Source organism: Protomyctophum bolini, assembly GCF_963924005.1.
Source record: "Protomyctophum bolini genome assembly, chromosome: 19".
Classification (NCBI taxonomy): Eukaryota; Metazoa; Chordata; class Actinopteri; order Myctophiformes; family Myctophidae; genus Protomyctophum; species Protomyctophum bolini.
Genome location: NC_137880.1, coordinates 13,810,738 through 13,827,982, shown reverse-complemented (window position 1 = coordinate 13,827,982; position 17,245 = coordinate 13,810,738). Strand labels below are relative to the sequence as shown.

The following is a 17,245-nucleotide window of genomic DNA, read 5'->3' as shown; positions in this document are numbered from 1 at the left end:
AAGAATATTGGATAAAAATGTAAGGGAGGGACGGCACAAATGTCCAAACTATAAAAACATAACTTCGATGTACTTCGATGCATTTCTGTGTCTCCTCTCGTTCCTGGGGGCCCTGGTCTTTCGGGGTGCTGAAGCCTCGCCGAGAGAGAAGTATCTGCCAGCTAATACCATGCCAAGTGAAGAGGGTGCAATTACCCAGCAGTCACCCAGGGACACGCTAACCCCTGGGCCATACCCCTACATCATTAACGAGGCAAACAAATGCCCAGAGGGAAAGTCAGCACCATTCCTTAGTGTTGCTGATACTCACCGAGGCTGATCAAGTAGAGGCACCCAATGCCATACGGCAGACATGGGGAAATGAGGGCCTCGCTATTCTCATCTTTTACTTTTACGTAATAGTAGGCCTATCAATACCACAATGTAGAAATACTCTGTTACATGTAAAAGTCTGGTATGGGCTTCAAAATATAGCCTACTTAAAGTAACAGTAAAAGTACTCATAATGTCCCATTTCATACGTTTCCAAATGCATACAAATCTTTTGAAAATCTACAAGCTCACAACATGTCACAAAGCGGTGAGTTGTGAGCTTGTACTTGTATCTGCTATTTACAATTTCTATAACATAGGGAGGTGAAGAGGTTAATGTTTTGTAATAATATACAAATCTACAAAGTAACTATAGTAACAGAATTTGTAAAATAATAGTTTGTAGTGGAGTAAAAAGTACAATATTTGCCTCTGAGATGTAATGGTGTAGAATTGAAAGTATTGAAAATTGGAAAAACATTCCTGAAAAGTGTACTTAAGTACAGTATGAGTAAATGCACTTATAGTTAGCCTACTTTACATCACTGAATAAATGTAGGCTTTACTATAGTGCTGGCTCTGAAACAGGTTGATGACTACAAGTATTTGGGTTCATATATATCTTCTTCCCAAAAGGACTTTCAAACTAGGAAGGGTATGGCCTGGTCAGCCTGCAATGACATGCATAAGATCTGGTCATCCCAGCTTAGTAAAATGTTAAAAGTAAAAATATTTAGGACGACCGTTGAGCCGATTCTACTCTATGGCTCCGAGACATGGACACTTTCAAAGAAACTATAGAGAAACGGTTGGATGGCACTTACACCCGCCTTCTAATGAGAGCGCAAAATCTTTCTTGGAAGAGCCACCCATCGACTAATCTTATATACGGCAACCTTCCCTGTGTTTCTTCACTAGTCCGATCCAGAAGAACACAGTTTGCCGGCCACTGCTACAGAGCTGACAATGAGGTTATATCTTCCCTTCTTCTCTGGAGTCCTGCCTCAAAGCAGACCAGAGGTAGAAAACTGTCGTTCCCTGATGTCATCGCTAGGGACACAGGCATCAGTAAGTAGGAACTGGGGATGGCAATGAAGGACCGGGAAGTCTGGCGAAAAATGATGATGATGATGATAGTGCTGGCATCAAAATGTACTCCCTTTTCAGAAATAACTGATCTGTGAAGGTGGTGCCGATAATCAAGTGGTTGAGTTTAAAAAAAGAAAAAGATACACTGTGATCTTATGTAGATCTACAAGCTCACAACTCATCACATTGCAATGCACTGTGAGCTTATGTAGATCTACAAGCTCACAACTCATCACATTGCAATGCACTGTGATCTTATGTAGATCTACAAGCTCACAACTCATCACATTGCAATGCACTGTGAGCTTATGTAGATCTACAAGCTCACAACTCATCACATTGCAATGCACTGTGATCTTATGTAGATCTACAAGCTCACAACTCATCACATTGCAATGCACTGTGAGCTTATGTAGATCTACAAGCTCACAACTCATCACATTGCAATGCACTGTGATCTTATGTAGATCTACAAGCTCACAACTCATCACATTGCAATGCACTGTGAGCTTATGTAGATCTACAAGCTCACAGCTCATCACATTGCAATGCACTGTGAGCTTGTAGATCACCTATAATATTATCTAGTGTTTAGTTGACCCCATGCGGTAATGTCTCCCTTTAAAGGAATACTTCACCCACAAAATGAGACAATACTTCAATAATTGAGGGCTGCTATATACAGTAGGAGACAGTGTAATCACTGATGAACCTATATGATCCAGATTAAAATTACAATGTCGTAAATATAGTTTTCCTGTTGTTAAGATTTGGTCTCCTTTTCACTTAAATTAGTCAAATGGATTCATTATTTTTATTGTTATTAATACCAAAACAAAATCTCCAGGCTTCATGGTGACTAATTGTGAAGTTTAATCTTTAACCACTTAGGATTGAGGCCGGCCACTGATTCTAAAAACATTTTTAAATGGTACAACTATATCGATCTACATCAACACGTTGTGAGCTTGTAGATCGGCTATTTGAACCATTCTAAAATGTTTTCAAAATAGTGGCAAGTTTAGGCAAGAAGTTTAGGGATAAACTAGGGCCCTCTGTGTGTGTCTGCTCATGTCTTTGTGTCATCACTTCTAATGACACGTGTTATCCTGACAAATGTCTATCATGACCTGAAAATGCATTTTCTTTTTAATAAAGAGCTGGAGAGACAGGGAGACTCCTATGTTACTGAACAAGCACTCTATAGCAACGAGTACCATCAGAATATAGAGCTATTTAACACTTAATTTAACCAAAGAAAAACACTTACTCTGTACCTTTAAATCTAGTGGGTTTAAGTGGTTAAAGTGTCAGTTCCACCTGACCCCCCCCCCCCCCCACCCCCAAATACCCAGTCCACGGAACGTGTTACTAGGACCACCTACACCCGACAATAAAGATCCATTCACTTCAAGGACCTTACAAGTCTAACTAATACGTGACAGTATTTGCTCACCTTAGACACACACAGCTGGGGTAACAAGCTTTGTGTGTGTGTGTGTGTGTGTGTGTGTGTGTGTGTGTGTGTGTGTGTGTGTGTGTGTGTGTGTGTGTGTGTGTGTGTGTGTGTGTGTTTGCGCGCGTGCGTGCGTGGGCACGTGCGTGTGTGTGTGTGTGTGTGTGTGTGTGTGTGTGTGTGTGTGTGCGCGTGCGTGTGTTTATATTGTTCCAGTTTTTGTTTCATTGATTCATCTCTTCACCGCTTTTACAAACACTGCCTTAAAACATGGGATCCCCACTCCCCAGTTAAATTAGCTTAATTAGTGATAGTTTCACATATTTGGAAATGGACAATCTACAAGTGTACAATTCATCAATGCTCACTGGTGTTATGAGCTTTGGGACATTTTGACAGGTAGAGGCTTTGTTTTGACAACACAAATCTTGTATGGGAACTCCATGTCTCTGGCTCTAAATCTTTTCAGTTTTTCAAGGTTTGAGAATCAACAATGGTGGAAGAAGTACTCAGATTTTTTTTACTTAAGTGAATGTATCAATACGACAAGGTACTTAATTGTTGTTGTTCCCCCCCCCCGTCAATTGGTCTCTTTCTGTCCCAATTGGATTATGGTGATACCATTTATAGGTTTGCCTGCTCCTCCACCTTGGCCAAATTAGATCCCTTGTTGCTGCATTGAGATTCATAACTAATTCACCTTTCAGAACACATCATTGCACATTGTATGCTGCAGTCGGTTGTTTCTCATTGGATCTTAATTTATAAAGCCATTCTGGGTGAACTGCCGTCTTACATTTCATCCAAATTCGACTTGGTCCAAAACGGCCTCAACCTCAGGTCAAATGCTTGGCTGCAGTGTGCAGTACCAGCATTCAAATCCGAGGGGGGTAAAACATTTCTGGCCTTCTTTGGCCCTTGGTCGTGGAACGATCTACAGTCCAGTCCAACACTTGCACATGTTTGGATATGTACTAGCCTATGTTCATGCCTATATATTTATTATGTCGGTTCAGATACTGCCCATTCTGCTCACCCGGGTGCCGTCTACATTCCGGCTGTCACCCGTCTCTCCGGTGGTCACCAGACTACCTGGTTGTCACACCAGCTGACCCGGCTGGTACACGTGGGCTGGGGTCTGGCGTCGGTCAGCGTGCCGTCGATTCCACTCCACAGAGCTGAGAAGGGCTGCACGAGCATCTTTCCACACCTTGCGACAGTGCCGCATATGAGCCTGGACAGAGGGTACGGAGATGTCATCCTCCTCAGCCGGAAACAAAGGTGGTTGGTAACCTAAAGACCCCTCAAAAGGCGACATCCCCGTGGCCGCACAGGACAAGGAGTTGTGGGCGTACTCAACCCATACAAGGTGGGAGTTCCAGGAGGAGGGGTTCTTGGCGGCGACACAACGAAGTGCTGCTTCCAGGTCTTGGTTAGCTCGTTCTGTTTGTCCATTCGACTGAGGCACTGTCGATTTTTTAGACAGCTGGTGGATGGAAATTAAGCTCCACCCCCGAGGCTGACTGCCGCGGAGGAGAGCGTTTCCGGGAATCTGGCCGTCGCGGCAGTCAGCCGCGGGGGTGGAGCTTAATTTCCATCCACCAGCTGTCTAAAGAACCGGAAAAGACGGTGGCCGACAGAGAAAACGTCCGCGGCTGTCGGCTCAGGTGTGGAAACCCTATCAGCCTGGGCATAGTTGAGCCGACAGCCCTGGACAGAAGAAGCTGTGTTTTACGTAATTTCCGAGTTTTTAGACAGCTGGTGGATGGAAAAGAAGCTCCACCCCCGCGGCTGACTGCCGCGGAGGAGAGCGTTTTTCCGGGAATCTGTCCGTCGCGGCAGTTAGCCGCAGGGGTGGAGCTTCTTTTCCATCCCCCAGCTATACTCTTTCCTGATTGGTTGAAATTTTGTCACCTACCGTACCTGAAAATGTATTTTCTGTTTATAGAGCTTAGAGAGACAGGGTATAGCAATGAGTATAGGCCCCTATACTATCAGAATAACCTTTAAACAAAAAACCTTTCGTTTTAACAAAAAAATATCAGTTACCTTAATTATAAGTACCAAAGTACAAGTAGGCTATACTCAATTTTGAATTGCAGATCAGCTATATTTATGAGACGTTTTAATTGGTTAATGTTTATATGTTTTATTTTAGGCCTAATAATCTAAGGCCTGCACGCACGCACGCTCGCACGCACGCACACACGCACACACACACACACACACACACACACACACACACACACACACACACACACACACACACAACTCTCAGTCTCAGTTTTGCCATCAAGTAATTTCAAAACAGACCTTTTAAATTATTATTATTATTATTATTATTATTAAACCGAATCCCAACCCCAAAAGAAATAAATTAAAAAATAAAGAAAAATACTAACTGCTCCAACTTTGGCCAAATTGCTTGGAAATAGTGAGCTTATGTGTTATTTTCACAATATTAATCAGTAGAATTCATGTGCTCAAGGGAGGTGCAGGGTCCCCAGTTCAAATGATTATTTTTGGGGGTCTCCAGTTCAAATGATTATATTGGGAGGGTCAGGGTCCACAGTTCAAATGTGATTATTTTGAGGGGTTGCGGCCTGAATTGAGAACCATGCAGTGCAAAACAACCCAGTTAATTGTGTTCTGTCCAAGGCCTATATCGTGGCCTATCCTTCACCGTACAACTCCAATCGATGTTGGACCCCGGACCTTCTTCTTGTACAAATATTTGAAAGGTTCACTGTTCCATTAATGCAATGATTCTCAAACCGACGTGCGGAGACCCTCGGGCCCTTTAGCAACCCCCTGGATCCTGGAGGGGGTTCCATGCAGAACAATTCTTATAGGCCATATAATTGCTATAACCACTATATCGGCTATTTGAAATAGGCCATAACAGATCTGCTATTTTCGCAACATCGTGAAAGAACAACTTGGGATATATTTTTAACATTTTATTAAAATGTTTTCCAAAATGCCAAATAGGCCTACAAATTAAGTTCTCGCGTTTTCATGTCAAATTAATTATCAATGGTTCTCACCATTGCATTTCAGAGCATGAAAACCATGCACAAATAAAGGCTATAAAATAAAGTTTCATAAAATGTGTCGTATTGCTTATCCCATGTATTTTAAAGTTTGTGTTTTTCGTGAATTAAGTTATCCTACTCGAAGCTCGAAGCTTAGCTTGTCGATCTATTTCTATTGTTTTAAATCCTGACAGGATTATTGACATATGAGGTTTAATTCCCTATTTCCCTCCGACAGAGACGATATCCAAAAAGCGCATTATCTCTGCAACATGTAGGCTATAATCATATAGGGGATAAATCAATTAACAGATACAGTTGAGTGGGAACACAACACACCGCCTTATTTATTTAGGTCATATGCTAAATTATCACTAAAGAGTTCAATGCTGCTGAGGTGCTAAAATAAATCATTAAAATGCTGCATGCACACTCACCCCATTGTCCCTTTTCAACAAACACTTGATTCGACAAGGGGGAAAAAGCCCTCTCTATTTGATCGATGACCTGAAAATCAATCAATCACAAGGTGTTAACGGTGGAGGGGGGCAACAACAAGGTGCGATTATAGGATATTCAAAGTGGACACGCGCTGAGAGCGAGAGAGTGAGAGAGACAGAGAGACAGAGAGAGAGAGAGAGAGAGAGAGAGAGAGAGAGAGAGAGAGAGAGAGAGAGAGAGAGAGAGAGAGAGACCTCGGTGGTGGTGGGATTTACTATCACGTCACGGGGTTACATTAACACTACGGATTTCAAAGTGTCTTTTCGGGTGTTAAAGTGTATCCCTATCTCCCCCGCCCGCACCCCCCCCCCTCGCTCTCTCTCTCTCTCTCTCTCTCTCTCTCTCTCTCTCTCTGCTGCACAGAAAACACTACAGAACGTAAGCCTCGCTGGCGCAGCACACACCTCTATAACTCCACTGGGGAGGACGGTTTACTATCCATCTATAGGTTCCCAAATCCCATCCCAGGGGGAACTTTTAAGGAGTCACAACTTGTTTTTTGCGGGACCTTACTTACAGTAGCCTATATATATAATTATTCCATTATGTTGAGTTCCGTTAAAATGGAAGGAGGACACTCGGAGACGCATACGGACTGGGGAAGCTACTACGGCGAAGCCGAGGTCAGTATAACATGGAAGAGACAGACGGGGTTTATTTTGTTATTAATATTATCATCCCGTGCATGGTGTTTATTCTAACTCAATAGCTTTTGAGATATAGTATCTTCAGGGAGATCAAATGTTTTAGTGACAGACAGTGATGCAAAAGAACAAGTTGGTGTTGTTGTTTATTCTGTTCTTTTTGTCGTAATATTGGCTTTTTGAAAATATCTCGACTTTGCCCCCTGGAAGAAAATGATCAATTCAGATTATGAAGTCTATATACATTGTATTATAGCCCATTGCTAATTTCTACAACGAGACGAAATACCATTTCGTGGTCCATATATTCATATTCATATAGCTAGGCCTCCTAAAACCAAAATCGCTCTTTAATAGGGGCCTATGGGCCTACAATTAAATATATCCATGCATTATTAAATAGACTTGTCTAACAATGTGAGGCATACCTAATCTAAATGACCATATCACTTTTCAGTAACCCTGCAGGTTGCACAATTATATATAGTCATTCTGAGTGCACACAAATGTGATATGCTGTTTTGCACATGCACTTAAATGTTCGAGTCTTCGAGACTTTATAGGCTAATTAACATTGCCTTATCCTATTTGTATTATGAGTCTGACGCACGCACTTATATGCTACACACTGAGCATTTGACAAGTCAAATAATTTGTTTTAAGCCTGCAGATTGTTTAAATAATTTGCATAAACCAAGCCGTATACCGTGCATGTCCTGCGCTGATCAATATACATAATATATTTATGGCATTTATTCATTGTATTATCATTTAAAATGCGCCTGACACGCCCATATATAGGAATGTGTCATGTCAGGTGCACTTCAGTGCATACAACATAAGAAAGAAAGGAAATTAAAGTTCGATTATAAAGCCGATTATAAAATAAACTATATGGCCTGTCTCTGATATCATCGCGGTCGGGTGGAAAAACCTAAAACCGTTCATTTTGTTTTTACAAAACAATTAGAGGCCTATATAAATTGTGAAATAACAACAAGCTTACAAAGCATTGCATTACAATGCTCCTATTTGATTATAGGGCATTGATTTAAATAGAGGTTTCTGCCCGACAGTAATGACATGATATGTAGCCTATAGTTTGACGTATAGTTCTGTGTCTTCCTCATCATCAGTGCTACTCCGCCGTGCATGGGAACATGAACTACATGCCCTCCGCCTCCATGAACATGGCCTCCTACGTGAACCCGGCCGTCAACCACTCCGTGTCCGGGCTGTCACTGTCACCGACCCCCGGGGCGATGCACCACCACCACCACGCCGGCATGGGCGCAAGCATGGCCGGCTGCATGAGCGGCGTCAACCCTCCGAGCCTGAGCCCCGGCATCCTGGGCTCGCAGCCCGGCGCGTACCCCAACATGGCCGTGCTGAGCCCGGTGTACCACCACGGACAGTCGCCGCTCCGGTCCAGGGGGGAGCCCAACAAGACCACGTACCGCCGGAGCTACACGCACGCCAAGCCGCCCTACTCGTACATCTCCCTCATCACCATGGCCATCGAGCAGGTGCCGTCCAAGATGCTGACCCTCAACGAGATCTACTCGTGGATCCAGGACCTGTTCCCGTTCTACCGGCAGAACCAGCAGCGCTGGCAGAACTCCATCCGCCACTCGCTGTCCTTCAACGACTGCTTCATCAAGGTGTCACGCTCGCCGGACAAGCCGGGCAAGGGCTCGTACTGGACGCTGCACCCGGACTCGGGCAACATGTTCGAGAACGGCTGCTACCTGCGGAGGCAGAAGCGCTTCAAGTGCGAGATTAAGAAAGTGGAGGACGGCGGCGCCGCCGGGACGGAGGACGCGACGACGAGCCCGGCGGCGTCGGGCAAAACCCCGCCGGCACCGGCAAACGGGGGGAGGTTGCCCGGCGAGGGCGTCCCCGGATCGGACAGCTGCAACGGTGCTGCCGAATCTCCGCATTCTACCACGCCGTCTTCTACGGCCAAGAACACCAAGCGAGCTGTTGGTGGTGGTGGTGGTGGTGCTACCGAACATTCGTCCTCCTCGTCTCCCGTCCAACACCACCTCCACTCCCGCCACGGCCACTATCACCACCCGCTGGTGGTCCCCGGCGGCTCCACGGAGGCTCACTTCCACCAGCAGCAGCAGCAGCAGCAGCAGCATCAGCAGCAGCACCACCAGAACCCTCTCTACCCGTTCAACCACCCGTTCTCCATCAACAACCTCATGTCGCTGGAGGCGCAGCAGAACCACCACAGCAAAATGGACCTGAAAACGTACGAGCAGGTGATGATGGGCTACGGGTACGGCTCCACGGTGCCCGGCGGACCGCCGCATCTGTCCGTGGGTTCAATGACACACAAGGCGGGATTCGATGGCATGGCGTCCGCGGACGTTTCGGCCTACTACCAAGGAGTGTATTCTAGGCCAATAATGAACTCCTCGTGAGTCGTGAGATTATAATAATCCCACAGGCCACATGGAACGGAATAAATAAAATGGAAATGGAAAAAAATAAAAAATAAACATTTGTAGCCTACAGCTGTGGATTTTATATTCGGTGACTCCTAAATGATGAATTCCGTCACATTCTTTTTCGGAAATCGGTGGCGAATTTGGGATGAAATATAAATGCATGGCCTGTGGCATCTTTTCCAAACGAAGGACCAGGGGAATAAAAGACATTTGCGAAATGTGTTCACATGTTTTTCATGTTGTAGGCCGCCTATATCAACAAGTTTGTGTGTACCAGATACAATCTTTATATAAAATAAAATAAACGTTATTTCGATGTATTTTCTAACATCTGACACGTTTTTGTTTTCGTTATTTTCGGCCAAGCGCATGCCAAAACGAATTTGAAAAGTGAACCATGAAAGATGGCATTTAATGTGAATGAAAATGAGGCTAAATAACTTAATTTTATAGGATTCAATTCGAACTTCATTTCTGACTCGGGGCCCAGGTGAAGACATAACACAACAGAATGATTTGCAAACAAAGGATCAATTAGGCCTGCAAGATTGTTTGATGCGATCAGTTTGCATTGCAGGGCAGGCCCTAAATTGGTTTCATTATCACCTTACCAAAGGGTCACGGGAAAAGAGATTACATTGTCCCTGGGGTTAGTAGCTCTGTCTTTCAGATAAGTATTGGAACAATGGACAATCGGTGCTGTTTAAAACCAATCTTTAAACCCGTTTAGCGTCACAGTTTGTGATGAAAACGATAAGGGGAGATCTATCCTTTTCATAAATTATAATGTATTTAGGCAGCAGCGTATGGCTTATAAAGTTATAAAGCTTGTAATACATTTACATCAATATTAACAAATACAAATGATTATGAAACATGGTTGAAAACAAAACAAAGCAGGACATTATGGTGCTGTGTGTGTGTGTGTGTGTGTGTGTGTGTGTGTGTGTGTGTGTGTGTGTGTGTGTGTGTGTGTGTGTGTGTGTGTGATCATGACCAAAAACCCTTTGATGCTGTGGGAGACTCTTTTAAAATAATTATATGATTTTGTAGCCTAATACACATTTAACAAATACCCATTTTTTCAGCTGTTTATTTTTACTTTCTTAACAGAATCAAAGGTGTTATGGTTCATGATTTACGAGGATGCTGGATGGCTTGATTCTATAGACTTAAAATCATTGATATAAATAAATATTTTTGTAAATCTCAATGGGAAAAATGAATGTCAGATTATTCAGTAGGTCCAGAAAACCACGCCATGCACTGCATGCTCTATTAGAGACTTCTGAAAAATATTGATATAAATTATTTAAAGCCTGAAACCAAGCCATCCATGCTCCTGGTGAATCATGACCATATAAAACGTCAGATGAATATTTAATTATATTATAAACTATTTAATACATATTTTTTGTGCAGTAGGCCTATTCAAATAATTGTTTGACACAGAATCAAATGTTTTATGCATGGTCAGGATTCACAAACTGGCCCACATGCCCTATTATTAATATTATTATTATAAAATGGAGTTGGGATATGAATGCACATTTTTCCCATATCCCCATGCTTCTATAAACCTCACTGAATTGTTCACTTCATATTTGTCAATTACTCGGTAACAGATGTGCGCTCACGGCCCTGATCTCTCAGTCTTCAAACTAGGTTAATGGGGTCCAGTACAATTTGGACCATCAGGGCCACATTTTGGGCATGTGGATTCTATAGGCTTACTCATGACAGCCTTGCCTACAACTATAGGCTTTTAAGGTGCCGAAACCTAACCCGATTCCTAAACTTAATCCCAGTAAAACTATGGTATGCCTATAACCCTAAACATATAAGCTGATTCTCAGTAAAACAAATACAAGAATACAAGAACCGCCCCCACCGAGCGGTCGGTGTGAGGTCAGCGGGAAAAAATGAGGGCGAGCGTGTTTTAAGGTGAGCATTTCGGTTACCATTATGCTAACAAACGTTTCATGTCATGGACCCCCAAATTGATTTGTATTTGGGGACCCTCATCTGAAAATATGTTGTGCCAGGGAGGGACCCTCCGGAGAAAAGATCTATGTAAAAAAGAATTCCAAACATTTTCGATATTTTTCAGAAATGTTCAAAAATTGCAGGTCTATACAATCTCACATCTGCAATTTTTGAACAGCCAGCATATTATACAATATGGATAAAGTGATTCAAATGATTGTGATGCTTTTGCTGCATGGGGACCCCCACACCTCACTTTGAGAACCACTGTACATTTCCCATATACTCACTGTGTGTCATTGGGCTCACTGGGCTGTGGGGTCTGTGGACATCCATGTCCTTCCAGGCCAGCATTTCTCTTCCATGAACGTTATAGCCCGCTATAAGATAGAAATAAGCCATTGTTCTTGCATTTATAAAAACCTAAAGAAAATATTCAAATATTTGTTTGAATCAGGTAATCAGGTTTCTGATCTTGACACAATTAATGCCATCTTATAATGAACATTAGTGATCAATTATATGATCATATATGTGATCATATTGGTCGGAAATGGGTGAAGTGGTCCTCCAGCCCAGTAGTTCTCAAACATTTTCACGGCAAGGACCACTAAATTATTCAGTTGCTTGAATCAATATTTATAAATGGGTGATTAATTTGATATGCCCCCCCACCCCACACCTCCTATAGCTCATTGTAACTTCAAACTCCATGCACGTGTTAACCATGTTAAGACTCATTGATCGGATAGCCTACTTTCAGCAAAAGCTTTCCCCACAATAACCTGAAAAGGCTGAAAAGAAAACTACCTGAAAAGACACTAGCATGGAGCCCTGAGGGACTCCTGCGCTCAACCATATGGAAGCGGTCAAATCTGTTTGAGATATAGAGCTATAAGATGGACAACGTCTGTTCTCAGCAAGAAAGTGTAGCATGAGTCAAGGCTCTGTAAAGGGGTGATGGGTGAGACTGACTGAGCCTGTGACAGCCTGGGGTTTTCATCATACTGGTGTGACATTTTTCTTTGAGCGAGGAATGGAAGAGTTTTTTTTCACGGGGCGGCCCCGGCCCTCCGCAACGTTTACGCTGGGCGGCTCGAGAGTCCCTCCCAGAAAGCCGTGTGTCAACAACACTGGTCCCATTGACAAGGGCAGAGACCAGAGAGAGAGAGAGAGAGGCGCCTTCTATGTGAACCCGGCCTGGCCTCACCCTTCCCCACTCACACCTCTTTACACTGAGTAAACCCTCTCCATTCATCCTTCAATAAATCTATCTCCTGGCCTTTGGCTGAGCAGCATGTCAGTGCCTCATGTGAGGTGACTGCATGCAAATAAACTCATTGGAAAAATACTGCACTCTGTCTTATAACCGCTTGAACCTTAGCGTCTCTGTTCTGGGGGGGGAAAAAACATTCGGATAAGAGATTGTGGTGTAGAGACTAGAGTGGAAAAAGGAGGCCGGGTTATAGTACGCCAGTAGGCCTATATGCAGTAGAAGGTGGTAGGAAGTGGTAGGAAAAGCTGACATTTTCAGCAATTTGTTTGGGACATATTTGGGACCCGACCCAAAATTGGACCCACAAATTGACAATGTATATTGGTCTGTGGACCCCCATCTGAAACAATTTTGTGCCAGGGCACAATAAGAGAAATTTTGTGTTAAACGTTTAGAAAATAGCCCAAAATAGGTTTAAAGTGGTTTGGAACAGATTTCGCCTCATATTGCTGGAGCCCCTGGAGCCCCCTCATCAAAGACCCTGGTCCTTGAGGAGGTTTAAATGAACAACAGACAAAAGATGCATCACCAGCTATAAACCACACCCTGGATCGGTCGTATCTCATCTCATAAAGAACGATCAACGTTTCAGACAGGCTGTGGCATGTCTCTTCTTACGCCTGACACGTACTACGCCTACTCTGGCGCACACCCGAGAATAGCAGATCTACAAGCTCAAAATGCATCGCCAAAAGCGACACATTTTGAGCTTGTAGATCTGCTATTCCCGGCAGCTCTCGGGGCGCCACATGATGAATTATTATTAGGCTTTTAGACTGGTCAATGAAACAGTCTCTCCTATATCTATAGACACACAAGTTATTTATTAACCCCTGTGACTCCAACTGCAACCTGTGTCGATCACCTGGACTACAGCTGCTACATGCACCCAACAAACACAAGGTGTTTTGCAGTGGTGGACTGACACTCACAGTAACTAAGTACATTTTGTTGCTATCGGGCAGAAACCTCCCACCTCCACATTCTAACGTTTAGTGTGTTTTCCTAATTTAACGCCCTATTGATCACTCACTATACAGTGTCACACAAAAGCATCAAAAGTAGCAGATCTGCTGGAAACAGCGCATTTCGAGGTTGTAGATATGCTACTATACTACAATTAGGTATACTTTTACTTCCCTTAATCGCAATGTGATGATGTCACACCCCCTGTCTCAGGTAGTAGGTAACCTCTTAGTATACGAGCAGTATGTATGTAAAGATTGTGAGCTAGTATTACGGTATACAGTATATTTGAAATATTTTGACAAATTTGGAAAAAGTGAAATGGTACTGGTAATATCCTTTAAGTATATTTTGACACGTTTGTAGAATTTATACATTGTATAAGTACTTATACAAGTATTTATACACTGTGTTGTGGTTGCTACAAACAAGAAATTACACATGGCTACAAACAAGAAATGTCATATTATACCAGCTTGCGGCAAGTACTAATAAATATCTTCCTAAGACAGTATATGGCAACATTGCAGTCTGCCTTGCTTCAATTGTTTTCAAGGTTTAAAAAAAAGGCTACGTATGATCATGTAGCTGCATGCAGAAGAGGTCTGCTCGGCTTGATTTCAATCAGAACCGTCGGTAGTTGTAATGCCATAGCCTGAGAGGATGTTCCGGTTGCACTGATTGAAGATGGAGTGCCGTGATTCCCCCCCTAAAACATGATCATCAGGTATATGATTACGGTATACTAGGAGGAAGATTGTTTTAAAAAAGTGTACAGAAAGTGTTAAAAAAATGATGTGGTCACACCCACAGTTCATTAAGTATATACCCATGGTTTTCACCGTAGCACCACCTGAACTTAAGCCTCTCCCACAGCTGTGCGTTGTATTATAATGGGGGAGTGGTTTGGGGAGGGGTTATAGGGTTATGATGTCACAAAAATGGTGTATTTTCGATTGGACCTTTTGACTCAATGGCTTTCAGCTTTCAGGAAGAAACCAAAAATACACAGGGAAGACATATTTTAATATTCTAACCACACCTATAAGAGTAATGTTAACTCCATACTCCATAGACATATTCAAAACAGTAAGGGTACAACAATCACGGCACTCCATCTTTAAAAGACAGCCAATGATGAAAAAGTAACGGAAAAGTAGGCCTACTACTAGTTGCAGCGAGTTAATATAAACCAGCTGGTAAAAAATACCAATCCTTTGTCATTTCCCTCTATAGCAGCAGTTGTCAGCCACCGGAGTACTGTGGTACACATTCCCCTCTTGCTGTATTTGGGTGTTTTCACTGTTTGCTTTTAGGCCAACCAAAACAAACAGTGAAAACACCCACACACAGAACATGATAACCCCCCTTATACAAGTTGTATCATTGAAAAACTATGGTTAAAGAAAACCGGGACATTTCTGTGTTTTAGAAATACCATGCAGGACTCCGCAGTCAAACTGGGACGTCTGGTCACCATAGTTAAAATAACATAAGAAGGATCTTATCTCCATCTCCATATTTAAACTTTTTTCCCCAATTTCTTTCATAAATGAATGCCGCCCTAATTTATCACTACAGCATCACACAAAAACATCAAAAGTGGTTGTAGTTTTGAGCTTGTAGATCTGCTGCTTTTGCTGTTTTTGAATTTGAAAAGTAACAGTTTTGGACATGTGAGGTTAATACCCGACAGAGACGATATAAGAAGGGAGCATAATATTAATACAAATGCATTTAAAAAGAAGCATCCATGCTAGGTGGGCCAGGCCCCCATGGCTTAAAGCAATTAATTCAGCATTCTGACTTAAACTCTTGGCTCAGTGTGACAGCTTGGAGATAAAAAAAAAAAAGGAAGAAAGAAAATGCAGGTTCTCTTGGGAACAGAGACAAGATGGCAGCCTCCCTTTCTAGACTGTTTGCTCTCTGGCTCTGAGAGCAATCTCCCCCCTGTCAGAATGAAATGCAAGGACACAGACAATGTGCCAGGAGGAGACAGGGGCAATGAACAGTTTGGAATATTTGCTTAGCAGAAGAGCCGCCACAAAAGGCAGAGCTATGCCCTCTCCCATGAATCAAGGCACCGTCTTATAGGACTCTTTTGTTGTGGCAGGGTTCGCATCCTCAGCTATTAGAAGAGGATATTAAACATATATATTGTGTATTATCGTCGCTGTCGTTGAAAGCCTTGTACGTGTAAAACTGTTACTTTTCAAGAAATGTACAAAATAACCTGTTCCGATGGATCCGATGTAGTTATTTCTTTGTCACACATTAGGTCAATGTTTATGAAACTCACAGACACGTAACCACTTTCACTTTAATTGTGAAAACACCAATCAGACAACCTCACAATGTGTCAGCTCTTGTTACTACTATTGGTTAAATCTAAATGTTTATAAATCCCACAGACCCACTTACAACCTGACGTTCGTATTTTGTGACACATGTTATCGTCAAAAGTTATACAAGCTCACAACATTGCCATGCATTGTGAGCTTCATGTAGATCTGGTATAGTTTTGCTATACTCATGCATGACATTGTCATATGAAGTATAATGCATAATTATCAAACTGGGGGTCCTTGAAATTAAAAAAAGTTTGAGAATCACTAACTTACAAGGACCCTTACAAGTCCCTGCTGCTATTGCCCATTTCTCTCATCATCCCATCCCTCAGCAAGGGCCAGCACATCCCCGTGCATGCAGCTATAGGGCTGTGTGGGTGGGCTGCTGGGCGTGCAGCCTGCAGGTTTGAAAGGCATACGGAGCACACAGCTTAAAGTCCTTTTCATCTCAAGAAAGCGTCATTGTACACATTGTACATCTCCATGAATGACAAACAGCTGTCTGTGTCGAAACGGAGCCCACTTTTTGACATGTTATAACGGCTCAAAAGAGATCCTATAACTATTAAAAGATGTCTTTGCATTATTATTGTCTATTTACTTTTTCTTCTCCGTTTGCACATTACGTCATTACATCTTTCCAAATACAAAAAGAAAACACAGTCAGATTCTATTGCTATTGGTGCCGCATTAAACCACTTTGCCCAAAATGGAGTCATACATCATAGATAATATCTATGACGTCACAGATCCAGAAGCCACACCAGTAGGCTACTATACACTTTACAGTGTATAGGCTAAACTACACTGGATCGCAAAATCTACTCCTCAGCGTCAATACGTTTTGTACACACTGAGTTAAACTCAGTGTACGACTTCTAACCATATGGACCTGTAAGGGTCAAAGTTACAGACCTGTCCATGATCTGACTGGACCCCCCTGGTGGTGGTCCCACGACAATATGGATCTACGTGTTGTGAGCTTGTAGATCGGCTATTTTCGGAGCTTGACACCCAAACGCAACCAAACATAAAATTACATACCGTAGTCATAATTCTACTGAATCTCTTCTCCACTCCACTAGTCCTTCCCTAACATTTGAGCTTGAAAAAAAAAAGTTTTAGTCGACGAAATTAACTCCATAGCGAGAAGGAGAAACTCGCAATCTTGGAGAA

General features: G+C 42.8%; 1 protein-coding gene across 1 annotated transcript; it reads left to right on the top strand.

Moving 5' to 3' along the window:
- Positions 1-6,956: 6,956 nt before the first annotated feature.
- Positions 6,957-9,466, top strand: LOC308334567 (hepatocyte nuclear factor 3-beta-like; the record flags this gene model as incomplete). Its single annotated transcript, XM_080791367.1, has 3 exons — positions 6,957-7,016; positions 8,174-9,142; positions 9,179-9,466. The coding sequence occupies 3 exons, from the start codon at positions 6,957-6,959 to the stop codon at positions 9,464-9,466; spliced, it is 1,317 nt and encodes a 438-aa protein (XP_080647493.1).
- Positions 9,467-17,245: the final 7,779 nt, after the last annotated feature.